General features: G+C 20.4%; 4 protein-coding genes across 4 annotated transcripts in view; 2 read left to right on the plus strand and 2 right to left on the minus strand.

The window, feature by feature from the left end:
- The window catches only part of LOC128954946 (dual specificity tyrosine-phosphorylation-regulated kinase 4-like), a 29,479-nt gene extending 26,300 nt beyond the window's left edge, over window positions 1–3,179 (plus strand). Inside the window, exons 10-11 of the mRNA XM_054300564.1 lie at window positions 57–110; window positions 3,046–3,179. Of these exons, the coding sequence (XP_054156539.1) occupies window positions 57–110; window positions 3,046–3,179 (188 nt within the window). The remainder of the gene's footprint in view (window positions 1–56; window positions 111–3,045) is intronic.
- Window positions 3,180–9,435: 6,256 nt separating this feature from the next.
- On the plus strand, window positions 9,436–11,399 carry LOC128955137 (epidermal retinol dehydrogenase 2-like). The gene is made up of 7 exons (XM_054300779.1): window positions 9,436–9,663; window positions 9,737–9,881; window positions 10,119–10,177; window positions 10,263–10,405; window positions 10,482–10,622; window positions 10,696–10,821; window positions 11,330–11,399. The coding sequence occupies exons 1-7, from the start codon at window positions 9,436–9,438 to the stop codon at window positions 11,397–11,399; spliced, it is 912 nt and encodes a 303-aa protein (XP_054156754.1).
- Window positions 11,400–14,568: 3,169 nt separating this feature from the next.
- On the minus strand, window positions 14,569–16,314 carry LOC128956212 (chymotrypsin-2-like). Its single transcript, XM_054301901.1, has 3 exons — window positions 16,019–16,314; window positions 15,260–15,656; window positions 14,569–14,744 (listed from the first exon to the last, which is right to left on the minus strand). The coding sequence occupies exons 1-3, from the start codon at window positions 16,255–16,257 to the stop codon at window positions 14,595–14,597; spliced, it is 786 nt and encodes a 261-aa protein (XP_054157876.1). The 5' UTR covers window positions 16,258–16,314; the 3' UTR covers window positions 14,569–14,594.
- A 1,217-nt stretch (window positions 16,315–17,531) lies between these two features.
- Window positions 17,532–19,649, minus strand: LOC128955138 (trypsin alpha-3-like). The gene is made up of 3 exons (XM_054300780.1): window positions 19,447–19,649; window positions 18,030–18,375; window positions 17,532–17,678 (listed from the first exon to the last, which is right to left on the minus strand). The coding sequence occupies exons 1-3, from the start codon at window positions 19,647–19,649 to the stop codon at window positions 17,532–17,534; spliced, it is 696 nt and encodes a 231-aa protein (XP_054156755.1).
- Between the last annotated feature and the right edge of the window lie 863 nt (window positions 19,650–20,512).

A 20,512-nucleotide genomic window follows, 5' to 3' on the forward strand; every position in this document is an offset into this window, starting at 1 on the left:
TTAGTAACATTATATATTAATTATATTAATTATTATTATTTTTTATAATTATTTAGGTACGCCCCCGATATCTGTATTGGAAGCATCGACCCGGCGCCGTTTATTTTTTGGTAAAAAAAATTTAAATTATTATTAATAATAAATAAATAATATAAAATTATTTATTTATATTTATGTATTTATTATAATGCAGTTTTTCCGTATACATATAATAATTTATCATTGTCATATTATTATTATTATTATTTCCGTAATAAATTATCATTGTCTAGTAGTAGTTATTATTAATAGATTATGTTAGTTTTTTTATACAACAATTTTTTTTAACATGTGCTAGCTTAAATATTGTAGTTTAGTATTTTATTAATTAATTTTTAATAATACAAAAAAAACAACAACAAAATATTGTCTATAAATATTTGCATAATTAATAATAAGGATTATTATATTATAATATTAAAATTCATTGGTATTAAAGTGTCAATCAATTTATTTTTATTGTTATATATATACAATATATACGGTTAAAAAACACTACATACTCTACACATATTGCTATTAATAATAATAATAATACTAATAAGATAGTAATGATGATTATGCTGATGATTGAAATAATATAATACATACAAAGTTTGTATTACAAACACTTAATATTAAAAAAAAAAAAAAATTTTTTTATTATCATTTAACAACAAAAATATTCAATTAGTTTATGGTGTTATTATTAATAGTTATGTCGTCTACAATATTATATATATATATATAAATATATATATGTATGTATGTATATATACTGTATATATTTGAAAACATATTTATGATATATTAATTATCATTTAGTTTACTAATATATATATATACACTATATCTCAGTTATAGTAGTTTGCAATAATATTTAGATAAAATAAAAAAAAATAATTATTTTTTGTAGTTAAATGTTTAGTAATAATAACAATAATAATGATATTTATAAAAAAATAAATATAAACTAAATAAATAATAATCGTAACAATAGTATAATGATTATGTGTTAAAAGCTAGACTTATATTTAATATATTTGTCAAAAAATTAAATTAAATTAAGTAAATAAAATATAAATTGTGTCAATCAATCAGTTAGTCATTTATCTAACTAGAAATATATCGTATAAAATAAAATTTAAAAAAAAATAATAAAAACAATGAATAAAACACACAATTTTTTGATTTCGTAATATAAAAAGGTTGAAAATAATATTATTTATAAAACTACTGTATATATAAATATATATATATATATATTGAATATACAATATTTTATCAATAATATTACTGTATATCTTAGAGAAACTATACATAAATAGTATAAATGAACAGTTAGTTAGTTAGATAGTTAGTTATATATATATATCGATCGATATTACAGTATATATATATATATATATATATATATATATATATATATATATATATATATATATATATATATATATATATATATATATATATATATATATATATATGTAAGTATATGTACTGTAAGTGAATAAAAAGCAAAAGTAAAAACATTAATATTAGTTGTAATATATTGAGTGATATAGCCGTAAGTCAGATACACATACACACACACACACACACACACACACACATACATACACACAAACATACACACACATACACACACATACACACACATACACACACATACACACACATACACACACATACACACACATACACACACACATACACACCATAGCCCAACAGGGCTTTGAATTATACATTTATAGACATATTATTATATTACTATATAAATAAAAGATATTTGTCTTAAATAATAAAAATCAGCAAATAATACTACAGCGAAAAATAAATAGTAAAAAAATAAATAAATATTTTTTTGTAGTGAATAGTAGGTATAGTTTTTTTTTGTTTGTGTTGTTTAGTGTGTTGCCATTCAAATGGATTATTTACAACACACGGTATTGCATTAAATGTGTATTTATTTTTTGATAGCAGTTATAGATTGCATATAAAAATAAAAATAAAAGAGTTTTATATATATATTCTAAATACAGAATATTCTTTCAATCTTTTCTAAAGATTATTCTACATATATATTGATATATATATATATATGAAAATAAATATATATATACAAACTATATGTATATATATCCATATATATATATATATATATATATACAATGGACTATTCAATAATTTATTATATTTCATATTAAATTTAATATTTAATACATAGATTTTACAGAAATGCAATTTTATATTTTTATTATTACAACACTTATATTTTATTCAACAAAAAAATTTTATTTAATATTGTATATGATATTATTATTATTATTATTACGCGCTTAACATTATATTATGTAAACACACTAATAGATGCACAAAATAATAATTTTACTAGGTAATATTACATGTATATACATATTAAAAATTGATACCGTACAAAAGTTATACATATATATATATATATTTAATATTTTTACATTTTTGAAAAATTATTTTTTGTTTTCAATATTATAAAAATTAAAACATTTTAAATACATATTTATGTTTTTTAATATATATATATATTTTCTAGTTTAACATAATTAGCTATCATAGTTTGTTTTTTTTAATTTTTTAATATATGAATTAATACATATATGTTTATTTATACTACTATTTATTTGTTGTTGGTGATTTATATTATTTTTTGTTGTTGTTGTTGTTGTTGTTGTTAATTAAAGCAACATAAAAAAGCTAATGTATTATTCATGTTTAGTATTTTTTATATATATAAAAATTTAGTTAATCCTAATATATGCATCCAAATACATGTGTATTAATTATATTATAGTGTTTAAAAAAAATTATAATACTGTATATGTTATATATGCTATTGATATATATATTATAGTATAATAATAGTGATGTAGTAGTAGTCAAATACTAATAATATATTGAAATATAACTGAATAATAATTTTTCTGTTATTTATTTTCTGTTTTTTTTTGTTTTTTTGTTGATTTTTTGTTTTTTGGTTAATTTTTTTAGATTCAAAAGGAAATCCTCGAAATACGACAAACAGTAAGGGAAAGAAACGCAAACCCGGATCCAAGCCCTTAAGTCAGGCGCTTAACTGTAATGACAACGACTTCATTGACTTTCTTAGCCGATGCCTGGAGTAAGTAATAGTTAATAATAATAATAATAATAATAATAATAATTATAGTAGTAGTAGTAGTAGTAGTAGTAGTAGTAGTAGTAGTAGTAGTAGTAGTAGTAGTAGTAGTAGTAGTAGTAGTAGTAGTAGTAGTAGTAGTAGTAGTAGTGGTAGTAGTGGTAGTAGTGGTAGTAGTGGTAGTAGTGGTAGTAGTGGTAGTAGTGGTAGTAGTGGTAGTAGTGGTAGTAGTGGTAGTAGTGGTAGTAGTGGTAGTAGTGGTAGTAGTGGTAGTAGTGGTAGTAGTAGTAGTAGTAGTAGTAGTAGTAGTTGTTGTTGTAGTAGTTGTAGATATATTGGTGGTGATGGCTGTAATAATTATATATATATATATATAAATTTCAATATTATTATACTGGAAATTGTAGTACAGTTAACTATTGGTTAGTTACAATAATAATAATATATTGCTTAATTAGTTCCCAATGATATTAATCATACCAATAATATATAAATAAATAAAATAGTATTAATAATTATAATTACTATTATAGATTATTATTTATTTTAAAACAAAAAATATTTATATTAATATAATAGTACACTATCTATATATTCAATATATAAGCTACTAAACTACCAATAAATAAGCTATTTTTAAATAATAATAAAATTATTATTATTAATAAATACAAAATTATATTTATAATTATAAACCCACACACACACATATATATATAATATATGTGTAATAATATATATATATATATATATAAAATAAAACAAACAAATACAGCTAATTATTGACTAACAAAAATTAAATCAGCATTAAATAGTACTGTAATATAATTTGGTAATAATAATATCAAATATATACAGTATATAAATTTAATTAATTATTTTTTTTCACAAAATCTATAATTTTATGTATTTATTATTACTACTAATACTAATAATAATAATAATATGACTGTCCCTATAATAGGTGGAATCCCATGCACCGGATGACACCCGATGAGGCCTTAAAGCACGTATGGCTGGCCGGACATTACAATCATATCAATGGGTTGAATGGCAACAACACCAACAACATAACTATTATCAATAATAATAATAATAATCACAAAAATAATCAAACACACATTAATAATATTATTAATTTAAATAATACAAATAATTTGAAAGCAACTACCGGTGCCACCGATCACCATCACCACCACCGGAGGTCAAGTACTACTATTGCTACCAATACTGCCGCCAAATCAATACAATCGTTGACTGTTAGAGAGATTGAAAACGGTTTGTACTGTAGTTTTATTTAAAATTTTTTAAAATTTTATTTTATACTTATTTAATACATTTATGATTATACAGTACAATATGATTAGTAGTAGTAGTAGTAATAGTAGTGATACTGTATTATATATAAATCTCTAAATAAAATAACATAAAATATAAATAACTTTTAAAAAAATTAATTACTTATAAATTATATATTTATTATTATTAGTATTTTGTTGTTAAATTATAGTAAATTAAATGTAAATGCATGACTTTATATTATTTGAATTATAGTTTATAAGTAAAATGTTAGTTATTTTTTTATGATATAAATATATTTTATTTTTTTGTTAATTATTTTTGATGTAGTAATTTTAATATCATCAATTACTAATTTGATTATAGTTATAGTATATTATAATAGAGTTATAGCTAATTAGGATATTATCCATTATATAATATTTTTAATGATAAAAATAATATAATTAATATCATAACATCATAGATGGTTTAATTATTATAACCATAATAATTATTATAAGTTTTTTTTATTATTATTATTTAAAATTATTTTTAATTTTTATTTTTAATCAACAAGTAGCATAACTTTTTTAAAGATTAAATATATGTTAAAAATTAAATCAAAATTTTTTTATTTTTATTTTATAATGCATAATATTTTGAACAGTTTTTTTTATAAATTATTAAAAATGATTTATTAGTTGTGCTTAAAAAATAGTAACAATGATTATTATTATTATTATTATTATTATTATATATTATATAATCATTAATTTAAATTATATTTTTAAATAATAATAAAAATAATAATATAATATTTAAATTAATATAAATAACAATTCACACACACACAAAATAAATTGTTATAAATTACTAGTAGTTTTGTTTAATAATAATTAATTATATTTATGCAATTCAACAACAAAAACAAATAGTAAATTATTATTATTAGTATTATTATTATGTATGTTATAAATATTATTATTAGTACTAAATATTAATAAATGCTTATATTATAATAAATTAGATATTATTTTTATTTTCCTTTTTTTAAACAAAATTAATATTAATATATATATATATATACCTTACCTATAAATTTATATATATATATTTAGATTGCAATGTATATAAAGTATCGCGAATCCAAACTAACCGCAAGATAAGCTCCGTTACCCCCAAAACTACTACCACTACTACTACTACTACTAATCAGTTATTAGTGGACAAAAAGCCGGTTCAGTCAATGATGGCTACGGGTGTCAGTCCTATCAAAATAATCAGAGCCTCGTCTGATGACTCGCGTATGTGTTTGTATTGTTTGTTTGATGTCTAAAAAATAAATAAAAATAAATTATTAGTAATAATAATAATAATAGTTATAAAAATATTAATTATAACACACACACACAAAATTATATATTAATAATTAATTAATTAATTAACCAATTAATGTTTTTTTTTGTATTTAGTTAGCAAAATTGATTTTTCATTATACATAAAATTTATTATATAAAATATTTACTATTTATTTGATTATTTATAAATAACAATTAAATAAAATATTAGTCAACAAGTTAATTTTAACTAGGTAGATTGTTGAAATTAATTTTTTTAATACAATATTTTATATATATATATATATAGTGTATACCTAGTTGAGATTTTTTTAAATAAATCAATAAATAAACAATATTTTATATAAAATAAGTAATTATCTAATTTAATAAGTATTACTTGAGGTTTACTAATAATTTTAGCAAAAAATATATAAATATTATATATATATATATATCTTGAATTATTTGACAATTTGTGTCAATTAAATCAATCATAACTAAACAATTGGATGACTTATTGATTGATTGATTGAAATCCTAAAATTTTATACATTACTAACAAAAAATATAATTAATTTTTATTATTATTATTATTATTTTGACAGTTAATCTGAAACAATTGAACGGCAAGTGTGGTCATCACTACCAAAACGGTGGTCTCCAGTCTAACCGATCGGTGGACGACCCGCTACTCGATTCGGCCCATTATTTACCGCCAATCCTCTAATTTTTTAATATATATATATATGTTTGATTATACAGTATATATACTGTATATGAATAATGATATATACAGGTATATAATTTCTATATATATCTAATTTAATGTAATCTCATTTGTACTGTAATTTTTATTTGTTGTCAATCTCTATACACACATACACATAGAAAATGTGTATTGTATTACAATTTGTATATCAATTGAAACAAACACATACACACACACACACACATACACACACATACACACAATTTTATCGATATTTTAAAATTTTAATAATATTTAAAAATACAAATATTAATATATTCAGTATATATATGATATAAAATTGTATAATTTAATAATATAAAAAATTATAGTAATTTGATATAACTTAATGTGATCAGAGACAACCACATATACATAAACACAAACACACATATATACACACATATATACACACATAGACACAAACACATACACATACATGCTATGTATTTGTATTGTATTTATACAATTTTTTTGAATAAAAGTAATATTTAAATATATTAGTAAATAATAATTAAACATTTTTCTAATTGTGTATTACATTTGAAAATAAAATAGTTAGTAGACATAAGTAAATACACAAACAATTTGTTTTTTGTGTTTTTTATTTAAATAATTATAATATTATTTAATTAATTTAATTATACTGTAATATTACAATCATTATAGTATATATATATAATTATGTTTATATATATATTGGATTGTATTGTATAAAGAAAAAACACATACATTAAATATGTTTGAATTGTTTTCAATAAGTTTTCAATAATTAATAGTTTTTTTAATAAAGTCCCAATTGATTGAAAACCTACCCCTATATTAAAAAAAATTAATTTAAAAAACACAAACAATTTTTTTGGTATTGTAATAATTTTATTAAATATATTGTTTTTTTGGAGATAACAATACCACACATGTGTAAGACATTAAAAAGTTTTTAAAAAATAAAAATATTTAATGTATTTTTTCAATTTTCATGAAAAACAAACAAACAAATGTATCTCTAAATTAATGGACAATAAATGAAATTTTTTTTAGAGAAAGGGAGTGTAATTTGTTTTTATAATTTGTGAGACAATTATATTTATATATTTATATTTATGAAAATAAATAATTACTATTTAATTAAAAATAACATTAAGATATGTAGTTTTATTTTAATTTAATTAATTCAATATTTTAATTTTTTTAATTTTTTAATAACTAAATTTTTCTAAATTTTAATTAATAAATAGTTTTTTAATTAAAATTTTTATTTTGAGTACCATTATTTTATTATATAAAATAAAATGTTTTCAGATGATTATTTTGATTTTCTAATTAAATTATTTTAGTATATATTTTATTTGTGTACAATAAAATATAAATAAATAATAGTCAATAATAATAATAAAATTATTATACAATATTTGTTTTGTTTGTTTCGTTAATAATATAATTTTTTGGATATAACTTTTGAACTTTTAACTATTGATATTTAATATACTGATAATATATTATAAGGCAAATGTTGTTTAAAAATAAATGTTTATTTTTAAAATATAAATATTTATATAATATTTTATTTTTTGAATAAATAAATTCAAATTCAAAAGTTGAGAATTTTAATTATAAATTACTTATATATATACTAATAATAGATTATTTTCTAAAAAAATATTTAATTTTTTTATATTTACTTGTTTTAAAAAAATATAATTTATAAATATATGTACGACATCTACTGTTTTACCCACTGAGCTCAGGTATGTATATTACAATATTATATAATAATACTGTAATAATAGCCTAAATTGAATTGAAATACATTAAAAGTTTAAACAATTAACTTTATATATAAATATAAAATGTAAATAAAATTTATTAAAACATATTGTAATTGTATATCACATTACAGTATATGTAATGAAATATACTTTTATACTATTTTTTATATCATATAATACATGTATCAAATAATATCATATAATAATTATTGTAAAATGATATAAATATACATACAATATATAACTATAAATATATATATATCATATTATCGAGTATTTCCTTTAATTAATTAACAACAAAAATAAATTATTTATAAAAATATAATATTATATTACAGCATATTATGTTGTAATACATATCCATAAATATACAGTACATTACATATTATACAGTAATAATAATTACATTTTACACTTTTTTTTGTTTTGTTTTTTACTTCCAAAATATTATTAATAGTTAAAACAAATAATAATAATTAATAATAATTAATAATAATATACTAATAATATTTTTAGATAGATTTAAATTTAGTACCAAAAAAATAAAAAGGTATTACAGTTTCAAAATCCGGTTTCTAAATATACTACTAATAGTTGTTTGCAAGCACCGGTATTCACCCATCCCCTCCCCCCCCCTCCTAAAACCTGTACATACACACACTCATTGACAGACAGTTTATTTTTAGTGTAGTTTTAAAACTTTATTATTATTATTATTATTTTTGAGGTCATCCCTAATGACGCGTGGCTGGTTTTTAATTTAAATAACTAAATAATAATAATAATAATACTAATAATAAATGTCAAGTTTATGGGCATAACCTATATTTAGTAGTATTATTATTATTATTATGCAATTAGTATTATTAGATTAGTTTAGTTTATTTTAATTTATTAATACTACTATTATTAACTAACTAACTAACAGTCTGTATAATATACTGTATATCTTATATTGATGTAAAACTGCATCTGTCTATACATATAATCAGTTTATTATTTTTAATTATAAAAAAAATATATTTTTAAATTTACAACAAAATAATTTAATTTTTTTTAATAATTTTTTTAATAATAATAATTAGTTTGTTTTTTTTTTGGTTGTTTTGTAATAATATAATAATAATGATATTTAATGAACTTATCGATATTGTTACCGATTTTATTGTATTGTTAGTGAAAATAATTGGCGCATACATTGAATTTGCCATCAGTTTAGTGATAAATAAGCCGAAAAAAAGTATACGAAATCAAGTGGTTGTCATCACTGGTTCGGGTCATGGATTGGGTCGCGAAATGGCTATGATTTGTGCCAAATTGGGCGCCAAATTAGCGCTGATTGACATAAATAAGGTATTTATTAAAAAAGTTATTTTGAAAAATATATAATTTATTGAAAATTATTATTAATTTTTTTAAAAAATAGGATAATAATGATCACGTTGTGGACGAAATACGGGAAACGGGTGGTCAGGCACTGGGCTATTGTTGTGACATAACTAGCGAGGAGTCGATCGCCGAAACGGCTAAACAAATACAATGGGATTTAGGAGACGTCGATATACTTATAAGTATTGTTTTTTTTAAAAAAAAATTTATTTTAATTATTTTTTTTTGTTGTTGTTTTAGATATGATTGATTGAAATTATTTTTGAATTTTTATAATATTACTATATTTTACTACCAAAAAAAATATAGACTAACAATAGTTTTTTAGAAATTAGATATAATAATAATAATTATTATTATTACTACAAAAAAAGTTAATTAATTTTTATTTATTATTTTTTAAAATTTTATTTTTGCAGACAATGCAGGAATAGTTCAATGTTTGCCATTTGAGTCGCTTATCAGCAAAAATATAAAAGTTTGTCTGATTTTTATATATATATATAAAAAATTATATTTTGTTATATTTTTTTAATAAAAAAAATTATTATTAATATATTCAGCGAACCTTTGAAGTGAACACATTGTCCCACTTCTGGACAGTTGGTCACTATCTGCCAAAAATGATGGCCCGCGGATCGGGTCATATAGTGGCCATTGCGTCCATTGCCGGACTCATTGGTACATCACATCTGGTCGACTATTGGTATATAATTTTTTGTAGTATTTATAGACTTTTTTTTATTATTGATATTAATTTATTTAACAATCAATCAATAAAGTGCCTCAAAGTTTGCAATCGTCGGCCTAATGGAGTCACTGGAGATGGAGTTACGCCAGAACCGGGCCTACGATAACATCAAACTGACAACCGTTTGTCCACTGGCTATGACTACCGGAATGTTTAAAAAACCAAAATCCAGGTATTATTATATTTTTATTGTTTGTTTGTTTGGTAACTGTATCTATAAATTGTTTTTTTTAAACAATTAATAGATTCAATTGGATATTCCCGGTAACCGATGCACACAATGCGGCCAAAGATATAATCGGAGCAATAGTGAGAAATGAGACGATGATAACTGTCCCCAATCGGGCACTGGCTTTCTATTCATTGGGAAAGTAAGTTAAGTGTGTGTATGTGTATGTGTATGTGTATGTGTATGTGTATGTGTATGTGTATGTGTATGTGTATGTGTATGTGTATGTGTATGTGTATGTGTATGTGTATGTGTATGTGTATGTGTATGTGTATGTGTATGTGTATGTGTATGTGTGTGTATGTGTATGTGTATGTGTATGTGTATGTGTATGTGTATGTGTATGTGTATGTGTATGTGTATGTGTATGTGTATGTGTATGTGTATGTGTATGTGTATGTGTATGTGTATGTGTATGTGTATGTGTATGTGTATGTGTATGTGTATGTGTATGTGTATGTGTATGTGTATGTGTATGTGTATGTGTATGTGTATGTGTATGTGTATGTGTATGTGTATGTGTATGTGTATGTGTATGTGTATGTGTATGTGTATGTGTATGTTAACAAATATATTAATAATTTTTTTTAAAATTATTATTTACTAAAATTTTTTTAAAAAATTTTATTATGATTCAACTACTCCTTTAGGATAGTGCCGGTAAAGGCCAGACACGCGCTCCAGGAGTTTCTCGGCTATGGTGTTGATCCACACAATTGACAAATAATTATTATAATTATTTAATCATTAATAAAAAAACTAATAATTTGACTTAAATTTCAATAAAATTAATTTTTTTTAAATCTGTAAATTCATGTTATTTATAATATTTTTTTTTTAAAAAAAAACTATTAATAAAAAATTTACTCAATTATCAGCTTTTTTCAACAAAATATTCAATTTTTAAATAAAAAAAAATCCTTTTTTAAAGAAAAAAAGTGCAATTTTATCAAAAAATGTTGACTTTCTCTAAATTATTCACTATATCTAAAAAAATATACATTTTCTCATAAATTTTCATAATTTCATAAATTATAAACTTTTTCCTATAATATACTTATTTTCTAAAAATATAACTGTTTTTCCAAAAAAAGTACAATTTTACTAATATATCAATATTTTTTCAAAATTATCTATTTTTCCATAAAAATGTAAATTTTATCAAAATTATCTACTTTTCCCCAAAAAATGCAATTTTCCCCAAAAATGTTTAATTTCTTCAAAATAATGCAATTTTTCAAAATATATCTATATTTTCCACAAAAATAAATAAATAGTTTATCTTAAAAAAAAAATCACATTTTCCTAAATTTTTCACATATTACAAAAAAATATATATATTATATATAAATATATACATGATATATAAAACATATGATATATAAAAATATATATCTAAAAAATATTTTCACTTTTAACTAACAAAAAAATCTTTTATACATTAATTTTTCATCAATTTATTTTTTTTTTAAAAAACAGCAAATAAATAGCAGATGAAAAACAATTGTTTTTTAAAAAAAACGACAATATATTGGTCGCCATTTTTACCGGCTTTTATTAACTGCCGAATTTCGTCACCCATTTCGCGGATCGACTGACCAAACAATGTTGTTTTCAGTGTCTGTTGTTTGCAATAAAAATATATATAAAATTTTTTTCTAAAAAAATATTATCTAAAAATTTATTTCTAAAATTATAGCTAAAATTAATTTCGAAAACTATATCTAAAATTTATTTCAAAAAATATTTCTATAAATTTATATCTAAAATTAATTTCTAAAACTATATCTAAAATTTATTTCTAAAATATTTCTATAAATTTATATCTAAAATTTATTTCGAAAACTATATCTAAAATTTATTTCAAAAAATATTTCTATAAATTTATATCTAAAATTAATTTCTAAAACTATATCTAAAATTTATTTCTAAAATATTTCTATAAATTTATATCTAAAATTTATTTCGAAAACTATATCTAAAATTTATTTCAAAAAATATTTCTATAAATTTATATCTAAAATTAATTTCTAAAACTATATCTAAAATTTATTTCTAAAATATTTCTATAAATTTATATCTAAAATTTATTTCGAAAACTATATCTAAAATTTATTTCAAAAAATATTTCTATAAATTTATATCTAAAATTAATTTCTAAAACTATATCTAAAATTTATTTCTAAAATCAATATCTAATATTTATATCTAATCTAATATTTAATATTTATTTCTAAAAATATATCTATAAATTAATTTCAAAAAATTATATATATATATATATAATTCATATCTAAAATCAATATATAAAATTTATCTTATAAAAATTACATATATTATAATTTATCAATTATTACAATTACCCCCTCCCTACCCCCTCCCATTTTTTACTGATTATGATAATTACCGTAAACATTGACTACTTTTAAGGCATACGATTTTTTTGTTGGCTTCCACTGTACTTTATATACAATACCATTTGAACCATTATCTATTGGCTTTAATTTATTAACTTGATCAATAATTGATTGGTTAATTATTGGATCTATATATAATATATGGCACTCAGTATAAAAAAATATATAAATTATATATATATATATCCAGTATATTAAATAAATAACTTTTTTTTAATTATTTTTTTTGCATACCTGTGCCATCATTGAGGCCATCATCGATACCATCATTATTGCTAATATTTTGGCCCATTATATATATCGATATATATATATATATATCAATCAATCAATAAAAACTGGTAGCAAATAAGTTGTAAAATTTTACTACAATTAAAAACACTTAAAATTTATATTATTTAATATAGCAATTATATACTTAATTTTTATTTTCAATGTACAATAATTTTAATTAATTTTTTTTATATAGTTATATACTAGAGTTATATATATATATATATATATATATATATCAATAATATAGTTGTTTCCAGTTTACAGTATTTTTAATAACTAATATACAGTATGTATATTACAGTAATAATATAAGAAAAATCTTAATATTTATATAATATATATAAATATTTATATAAATTATGATTTAATTTGATTTATAAAAACATAAATTAGTGTTAAATTTAAAAAATAAAATGTTTTATATCTAATTTTAATATATATATATATATATACAGTATGTATATTAAATATATTATTTTAATGAAAAAATAAAAGTTTTTTATTTGATAATATTTTTGTTATTTAAGTAATAGATAAGCTATTACTTGTATTATTGATAATCATTATGTAAACTCAATTATTTGTTAGTAAGTTATAAAAAAACCATTTGAAAATGACAGTAAGCATTTCCATACGAACTTCTTATCCTAATTAAATTATAATTAATTTACTCAAATGATTCATTATGACAAAATAAACTCAACAATAGTCATGTAAGGTATCAAATAATTCAGTTTTAACATATTAAAATCAACAATAGTCATGTAAGGCATCAAATAATTCAGTTTTAACACATTAAAATCAACAATAGTCATGTAAGGTATCAAATAATTCAGTATTATATAAAATTTAATTAAATAATTAGTAAATTTAATAAATATTTTTATCACAATAACTTTTTGTTTATGTTTAATAATTTATTCACTAGTTTAATTATTATTATTTAAAAAAAAACCTTAATATTACAAATTTAATTACAACATGACATAAATTAGTAAATTTTTAATTTTATAAAAAAAATTAATAATAATAATAAACATAAATGTAAACTATAATTTTTATTAAATTTATTGTAACTTTTTAAAAAAAATTAGATTATTTTTTTGCAAATTAATGTTTAGTGATATAATAATAATAAAAATAATAATTAATTGTAATTAATTATAATTATATTAATAATTAAAATATAATCACTTATTATTAGTTATATTATTAATTATTATTATTTTACTCCGGCAACATTGAATATCCATTGGCGATAGGCGGCAACATTCATATAGATATCGGGATTACCGTTACCGCATGGACGGGGACCGGCAGATACCACACCAATTAGCCACCCATTGGCCATCACTGGACCGCCAGAATCACCCTATGGAGGGGTGGGGTGGGTTTATACAATAGACAGTATTATATTAATATAACATATATGTATAAATAATAATTTAGTATTCATAATGTTTTATTAAACTATTACTATTAATAAACTATTAACTAACTATTAACTAACTATTAACTAACTATTAACTAACTATTAACTAACTATTAACTAACTATTAACTAACTATTAACTAACTATTAACTAACTATTAACTAACTATTAACTAACTATTAACTAACTATTAACTAACTATTAACTAACTATTAACTAACTATTAACTAACTATTAACTAACTATTAACTAACTATTAACTAACTATTAACTAACTATTAGCTATTAACTATTAACTATCATATTATCAATTAGTAAATTAGCTAATAAAGTTAGTTAATTAGTATTAAAATTAATCATTTAAATAAATAATATAAAAAAATATTAATACTAAATATAATAAATAAAAAATAAAATAATTAAAAAAAACTAAAAAAAATCAAAACAATACATACACTGCATGTACCGGTTCGGCCATTAGTTGCGCACAGATTATTGGAGGACAGTTGTAGATTGTTGTAACTTTGTTTGCATTGTTGCAAACTGATTGTCCGGACCTGTAGTTTTTGTAGCTGATCCGGTATTTGATTCGATGTTGCCGATACAGTTCCCCAACCGGTAACCCAGGCCCAGGTACCATCGGCTACATTGCCATTAAACAGGGCTATAGGCTGAACATTAGGGCCATAGGCAAACGGTTGACCCACTCGTACCAGTGCTATATCGTTGACTATTTTTAGACCGAGTCCGCCATAGTTTCCATGTATGGTCACTTGTTGAGCATACTGTCCATAGCCACCCGATGAATAACTAGTACGACCAGCTATTACTTCCACATTGTTTAGGGTGCGTCTAATATATGTATATATATATAGATATATTAGCATGGTTAAATAATAGAGATAAATTATATAATCATAGCATTAATAGTATTTAATAACATAAAAATTATTAATAATAACTAAAAAAGATTGTTTAGGATGCGTCTAATATTTATACAGTATATATATATATATATATATAATATTAGCATGGTTAAATATAGAAACATAATCATAGTATTAATTAGTATTTAATAAAAATAAATTATTATTAATTTAAAAAAAATTGTTTGGGATGTATAGATATGTGCAATATTAGCATGGTTAAAAAAATATAGAAACATTAATTGTATAAAAAAATTGTTAATAAAAAACATAAATATAATATAATACCCATAAAAACAATGAACAGCAGTCAGTACCCAATAGGGCGATATCAGTGCACCGCCACAATATTCATATGTATTACCACCGGTCGGCACCTTAATTAGGATCTGATACGGGAATTGTGAAATAGGTGCCTGACTTCCGCCTATTATTTTCGATTCAATGGACGGGCTGTCGGCGCCTACCACTACCATCACTATATAATGTATGGCTATTATACATAAACCAAGTTTTGTTGTAAACATTATTTTAAGTGATACCTAATAATTAACTTTTTTTAAAAAAAAAGTAATATTAAAAATTAATATATTTTTAGTCGATATTTTTCCGATGATTTTTATATAAAATTTAACCCAAAAAACAGTAAATTATTTTATAATATTATTTTGAAATTTATTACAAATCAAATTAATCGTATGATTTTAAATTAATTGGGAAATTTTAAAAATAATGATAAATCAATTTTTATCGTTAATTATGTTTTTTTCAATAATTGCTTAACTTTCATAATAATAATAATAATTAGTAAAATTAGTTATTTAACAAAAAATAAAATAAATAATACTATTAGCGTCAATACGGTTATGAAATTATAATTATAACAACAATTGGATAAAAAATTACAAAATACACAAAAAAATATTTTTTTACACAATTAAGAGTATTTCGTAAAAATTTAATATAAAAATCTAGAATATAATCGATAAATATTTTTTTTAATGATTAGACACATAATGTATATATATATATATTGCATATATGTTTTGCACACATATATCTTAAGACAATATATCACAATAGATATCACTATACTTGTTGTTGTTGTTGGTTAACACATGGCTTTGTTTCGGTAATATATATATATATATTACAATTAAAATTCACTAATAGAAAATATATAATTATAATATAAAATCAAATATTATAAAAAAAAGTTTAAATAAAATTATTTTTTAATATAATATAAATATGTATCAAAATAATATTCAATATAAAGTGTATTAATATATATATTAAAAAAATTTTTAATTTAGGTATTATTTGATGTTTTTTATATTATACTTGTACAGTGATCTACATATATATATTAATTGGCAAATTTAATTATAAATGATAAATCAATTTAATATATTTATAAACATTTATATTATTATTTAACAAAATAAAAATAATACTAAAGCTTATTTAAACATTAATACTGTAATATAATACTATTTAATATTATTTACTTAATTTAATAGCAATACATTATTAATAACTATTATATCTAAACAATATGTTTTTCAATTATAATATTAATTAATAATATTAATTATAATATAAAAACTATTAACTAACTAAAATTAAAGCTTTTTTATATAATAATTTTTTTTATTCAATAATTTAATTATTAAAACAACAAAACAATGATACTATAAAATTACATCTAAAATTAAATTATAATAAAAAAATAATATCATTATAAATATATTAATAATAATAATAATCATTAATATAATAATGATTATTATTATTATTATTATATTCCGGCAATATTGTAGATCCACTGGCGATAGGCTGAAACATTCATATAGATATCGGGATTACCGTTACCGCAGCGATCAGGACTGGAAGTTATAACACCGATTAGCTGACCATTTAAAGCCAATGGACCGCCTGAATCACCCTTGAGTTTAGTAGTAGTAGTAGTAGTATAGTAGAGATTGATAGTATTGTTAACATTAAGCATATTAGAAATTAATTAGTATAGATAGTGGTTATTAATTAATAAATTAAATACTAAATTAATAAATTAAATACTAAATTAATAAATTAAATACTAAATTAATTAATAAATTAATTATTAAATTAAATACTAAATTAAATATTAAATTAAATACTAAATTAAATATTAAATTAAATACTAAATTAAATACTAAATTAAATACTAAATTAAATACTAAATTAATTAATAAATTAAATACTAAATTAAATATTAAATTAAATACTGAATTAATTAACAAATTAATTAACATACTTGACATATACCAGTATTACCAGTAGTTGTACACAGATTATCCATAGTTGGTTGTATATTATTGTATACATGTTTGCACAGTTGCAAACTACTAGTCCGGACCTGGAGCACTTGAAACTGATCGGGAATTTGTTTACCGTTTGCCGTTAGATAACCCCAACCGGTAACCCAGGCCCAGACACCATCGGCTACATAACCATTAGACATGGAAATCGGTCGAATAGTTGAACTGTACGGAAATGGTTGGCCATCAGCGACCCGTATCAATGCCAAATCATTGACCGATTGATGACCATCGTATTGGTCATGTATGAAAACTTGTTGGGCCGTACGGGTAATGCCACCCCTATTATAATATGTACGACCAGCTATTAGTTCGACCATGGTCAGATTACGTCTATTATAATATATTTTTGAGATATGTAATAGTATAGTTAAAATATATATATATATATATATATATATATATATATAATTAAGCAAGGTTTTAGATTTTAGGTTGGGTGGTCTAGATGGGGTAGGGGGTTAACTTGTAAAATTCTAGAAAAATCTGGGGGTGGGTGGGGTGTAGAATTATTAATGTGTATTTAAACGGTAATTTTTTATCAAGTGGGCGTGGGGGGGTCTAAAGAAATTGTTTTAAATATCTAAAATTAAGTGGGGTGGTGGGGTGGGGGTAAAAAATTCCCCCGACTATTCACATATAAATTCCACAGTAAAATACATAAATTAAAATACATTTTTTAATAGTAGGAGAAAATTATTATTTATAGTTTTTGAGTGTATGTTTGGTTTTGAATGAATCAATGATTTATGTGTTGTTAAAAACATTGTATATAACTAACAAACATTTTTTTGTTTAAAATTATAACTAAACTAATTATAAATAAAATTAAAACTTTTTTTTTGTATATAAAAAAATTATTACTGTATTATATTATCATTGTATTATAAAACATGATTAATTCTATACTTATAATAAAAACTAAAATTAATATTATCTTTTAAAAACATAATACAGTACTGTTTGACTGATAAACTTATGTTTCAATAATAATATTGAATATAATATTAAAAATTAATAATAATAATAATTTAAGTAAAACTTAATAATAAAAAAAAGTTGTTATATTTTGATAACTATTTACTCACATTTTTTTCACTCATACACACCAAACATTTGTAATTTTCATATTTTTTCATTTTATTATTAATTAAATAGTTTAACAACTAATAGGTCGGACACTAATAAAAAAATACAGTAATATAGTGACCGATAATTAAAACAGACAGTCCATAAACATATATTGACTACTAACCGTTCAATTGACTACTAGTGCTTGTATATGTATTTCAATTACTAGAATAGGTTAGGAGGGGGGGAGGGGTAGATATTTATTATAATTATTATAACTACCTATAAAAACAATGAGCCGCCGATAGTACCCAATAGGCCGATATGAGTGATCCGCCGCACTGGACATAACCGCCGCCGCCACCATTGGTTGTATGTATTTTAATAAGTATCTGATATGGAAATTGTCTAATATTTCCAGGATGACCCCCAATAATTTTGGATTCAATAGACGGGTAGTGGTGGTGGGCGCCCACCACTACCATTGTATAATTTATTGCAATTATACTTAAAGCGAGTTTCGTAAACATTATAATATATTTTTTTTATATATATCTATAATTTAAATAAAGTAAAAAAAATTTTTTTTATAGATATTTACATATATAAAAAATTAAAAATAAATAAATAATACTAGATCACTGTATAGTCAATGAACATTATATTATATTTAAAAAAAAACAATTTAATAATTTTTACGTATTTTTTAAATAGCTATTTTACTTATATTTTTTAATCAATAATTATACTTTACATACACTAAGTTATATATCAACAATTATAACAACACATAATAATAATATGGAAATAATTTTATTAGCTATAAAAAAAATATTAATAAAATAATAGTTAATAAATTAAAAATCTACTATAAAATTTTTTAGTAATAAAACATTTTAAAAAATTATATTTCTAAACAAAATATAAACAGTATATAAATTAAAATACAAGTTTCAATCAAATATAAAATCATACATATATTGTATTACAGTATCTTTTAGACTTATAATAGTTAGTAATGTATAGTAAAATACATTAATTAATATTCATATTCATGTAAATTCAAGGTTTACATTGCCATTATATTGCAATATTAATAATCAATATTTATTTAATAATATTAATAAATTTATTAATTTACTTAAAATTAATTTTTTTATTCAATTTTTTTTAGTCAATATATTATATATATAATTATTATTTAAAATTTAAATATTATAGACTACTAATAGTGCCAAAGTGCTAAAAGTGTATAGATATATAGTTTATATAAAGTTTTTTTTAAGTAAATTATAATATTTATTTAATATTATTTATACAATATAATAATGATACAGTAAACAAAAGA

The sequence above is a fragment of the Oppia nitens genome, unplaced genomic scaffold (assembly GCF_028296485.1).
Source record: "Oppia nitens isolate AA-2021 unplaced genomic scaffold, nextdenovo-longstitch-racon4-pilon3 scaffold2_pilon_pilon_pilon, whole genome shotgun sequence".
Classification (NCBI taxonomy): domain Eukaryota; kingdom Metazoa; phylum Arthropoda; class Arachnida; order Sarcoptiformes; family Oppiidae; genus Oppia; species Oppia nitens.